Source organism: Epinephelus moara, chromosome 9, assembly GCF_006386435.1.
Source record: "Epinephelus moara isolate mb chromosome 9, YSFRI_EMoa_1.0, whole genome shotgun sequence".
NCBI classification, from domain to species: domain Eukaryota; kingdom Metazoa; phylum Chordata; class Actinopteri; order Perciformes; family Serranidae; genus Epinephelus; species Epinephelus moara.
Genome location: NC_065514.1, coordinates 37,464,901 through 37,468,073, shown reverse-complemented (window position 1 = coordinate 37,468,073; position 3,173 = coordinate 37,464,901). Strand labels below are relative to the sequence as shown.

The window sequence follows — 3,173 nt, the reverse complement described above, 5'->3', positions numbered from 1 at the left end:
TTATTTTTGGTTGAACAAATGTTTTATTACTGTAACTTAAACATGAAACCATTTTGTTAATGGATGTATGTGTAAAAAAGTCTCCCCTTAGAAAATAACTAAAATAAAGGGGAGATTGCTTTTTTCATGCCATAGATAAGCAAATGTACACTGTATGATAACCATCAACTTTTAGGACATTGTATACTTTAAAACCAGTATATCACTGCAACCCTAGAGGAGACATTTAAGACATGTGAGAAGAGAAGATGAGGTGTTTCCAGGTGTCAGGATTCAGCATGATATTCACCTTATTCCACTGTTTGCAGACCAGACAGCAGGTAAGCAGGGTTTCAGGATCCAGCCAGTGCAGTAGGTAGAAAGCCAGCTCCAGAGGAAGGAGGCGCAGGAAGTCACGTTTGAGCAATGTCTCCAGTCCATTAGACAGATGACGGAGCTGGGCAGCACCACTTAGAGAAATAAGGTGGTCCAGAGACTGGTTGCGCTGCTGGTCACTTAGAGTAAGGAAAGTGGCAGAGACTGACTCCAGCCACCCCTCAAAGACTGCCTTCTCCATGGGCACATGAGAGCGACCTGCAACACCTACAAGAACAACACAGGGTCTGACGTCAGCACGTTGTTCATACATGACAGTCTCGAGCAGCCACAGCCAGCACTTTAAAAAATAATGTGTTTGAGATAATTTGAGGGATTCTAATAAGGTGTTTTTTTCTGACCAAGTTAAAAACCCATAGATATTCAATCATACAAAAAATAAACAAAAAGCAGGAAGAATGTCTTGACTTTGACAAATGCATGGCAGTTTTGCTATGATCAAAATGTAATTAATTTACTGCTGACTGATAAGAAGATGAAACAAAAACAAAATAGAGTGAATGTTTAGTTACATGACTGTGTACTCTTGTCTAAGTTTGTAAATGTGTTGTGTAACTGACAATTTCAAGCATAAAAATGTATATTAAAATTACAAATCCAAATTAAACTCAGCTATAATCTGGCATATTTACATTTTGTATAATATAATGTTCATTAATATGCTCTGTCCCTAATATAAAAATAAATTTTAAAAAAACAACAACTTTGGTTTGCCTACTAGAATAATGTAATCAATAGCTTTTTCAGTTCACTAGGTACATTTTGCTGCTGTAAAAAAATGGCTCAAGGAGAAGAACAGACTGGAAACTTTTTATCTTATCTCTAAAACAGATGTTGACAAAGTTTTCCTTTGGGGACATAATTTACAGTTCAAAATAAGGTAATAACTCACATTTTATCGCAATATATTTTATCACAATACTCAGCAAATCGCAACATATTTAAAATTACAATAATATTGAATCGTGACTTAAGTATTATGATAATATGATATTGTGGATCCACTATATAATATAGATGCATTATTTTCCTAAATGTGTCAAACACTTCAGTAAATAAATATCTTGCATTTGTATACTTAAAATCTCTTGAATCATCTCTATTTACACAAACAAAAACACCACAACATAAAAATGAAAAGTAATTTCGTCATAATCAGTGGACTTTTCAATCACTGAAAACTAATGAAACACAATTTAGAAATTCAATAATCATTTAAAGTATCAATCATGTCAAATAGTCAAATATCTGCTGATAACTGATTTACAAGTGGCATGTTTTACTGCGTTTCCTCAGTTTCATATCATTGCATTTTCATATGTTGAGCTGGAATCACAAGTCAAACAAAGCAAGCATCCGTGATATGCTACATTATGTAGTAATGTCACTTCATGAGTTTATCACATTGACCAATTCCTAATAGTTTCATAAAGAAAAAATGTAGCCAGAGAGAATATTTCAAAGACTTGTTGGATGATAGCAGACACAATGACTTGTGTTTTTGTGGAATGAATTATATGAATAGTTGCAGTAAACTACTGTCAACCATGTCAGGTAATTACTTTTACGAGCGTTTGTATCTGTTTGTACATGCAGTCTAAGTTAGCTACCTGCTAAATAGCAACTTCTAAGCAGACGTTAGCTAAGTAACACTACTACAATTTCATAGCATACTTGCTACGACTGCTAACATCCAAACAATCCATTAACAGTATCTGCTAATACATAAAATTACAATTCAAAATGTAAACCATGTCCACCAACCAGAGAGCTGCAGGGAGTTTCTTTATCGCCACTTTCCTGGCTTAGTTAGTTCACATAGCGAAGTTAGCTGTCGTAAGCTAACCTGTCAGCAATCAAGTTGAAAGAATGGTCCAAGTAACCTAGCTTCGTAGCTGATCTTAGCTAACCACCATGATGAAAGAATTGATGCGGTTAATAGTGGATTACATAATGTTTCTAACGGAGTGACACTGATCTTCTATCCATTCCCCAAGCAGTTTTAGTGTAATAACGTTAGTGGTGATTGCAGGCTCTGACAGCATTAAAAACCTTAAGAGAATAGAAACGCTATGTCTACTATGGGCAGGATTTCACCCTTAGTTCCTGTTACAGGAAGCGCCGTAGGAGTATTTGGTAACTCTTTAGAAAACAACACGTGAATAATTGACATATTCTGAAAAGTAAATAAAGTATAATAACTACATTCCTCACATATTTTCCCGCTAACATTACACAGAAACTTTTTTATTTACAGTGTCCTCAGCACTTTTCTTTTCACAGGACCTAAACTTGCCTGATAGACAACGCTGCGGGCTTGCTACACCCATGGATTCCAAGGTAAAGTTGCTTCCGGTGTCACGCACTATGTGGAACGGTGTGACCGGGGCCTGTGTGCTCCACGCCTGGCTTTCTCTGTGGTTCCGCTATATGTGTACAGAGTTTGTGGTACAACGGCGACGACACAGTTGTTTTTTTACATGCTGACAGCAATGCACGGACGACTTTACTTTTAAACAATAATGCGCGTATATTAAATCGCACGAGATAAAAACGTGGCATGTACAGTAGCATACTGAAATGTAGTGAAGAGTAATAACCACCAGAGGGCAAACAAATAACGAATATTGGGTCTTGCATGTAGTAGGCTAATAGTCGTGATGCTTCGGTTCCATACGTGTATTATGAAGCCAATGGAGTACAATGCCTTCAGAATAATCATAGATTTTAACGTTTAGTATTTAATAAAAAAGATTTCAGTTTAGATTTACTCATAAATTGATTCTCAAAAGTTAGTT

General features: G+C 36.0%; 1 protein-coding gene across 2 annotated transcripts; it reads right to left on the bottom strand.

Annotated features, from left to right (window-relative positions):
• Positions 1-2,787, bottom strand: LOC126395342 (F-box/WD repeat-containing protein 2-like). Of its 2 annotated transcripts, none has more exons than XR_007570432.1 (2): positions 2,140-2,665; positions 1-582 (listed from the first exon to the last, which is right to left on the bottom strand). XR_007570432.1 is itself a non-coding variant. In XM_050052748.1 (2 exons), the coding sequence occupies exons 1-2, from the start codon at positions 2,703-2,705 to the stop codon at positions 227-229; spliced, it is 390 nt and encodes a 129-aa protein (XP_049908705.1). In that variant the 5' UTR covers positions 2,706-2,787; the 3' UTR covers positions 1-226. The 2 variants fall into 2 exon arrangements, 1 of the variants encoding a protein (XP_049908705.1); XM_050052748.1 differs by lacking the exon at positions 2,140-2,665 and adding an exon at positions 2,672-2,787.
• Positions 2,788-3,173: the final 386 nt, after the last annotated feature.

Excerpts from the sequence above, each read along its gene's own strand:
- LOC126395342 (XM_050052748.1), bottom strand. The coding sequence starts at position 2,705 with ATGGGTGTAGCAAGCCCGCAGCGTTGTCTATCAG. Across the intron at positions 583-2,671 it reads CCCGCAGCGTTGTCTATCAG|GTGTTGCAGGTCGCTCTCAT; the intron begins GCAAGTTTAGGT and ends TTGTTCTTGTAG.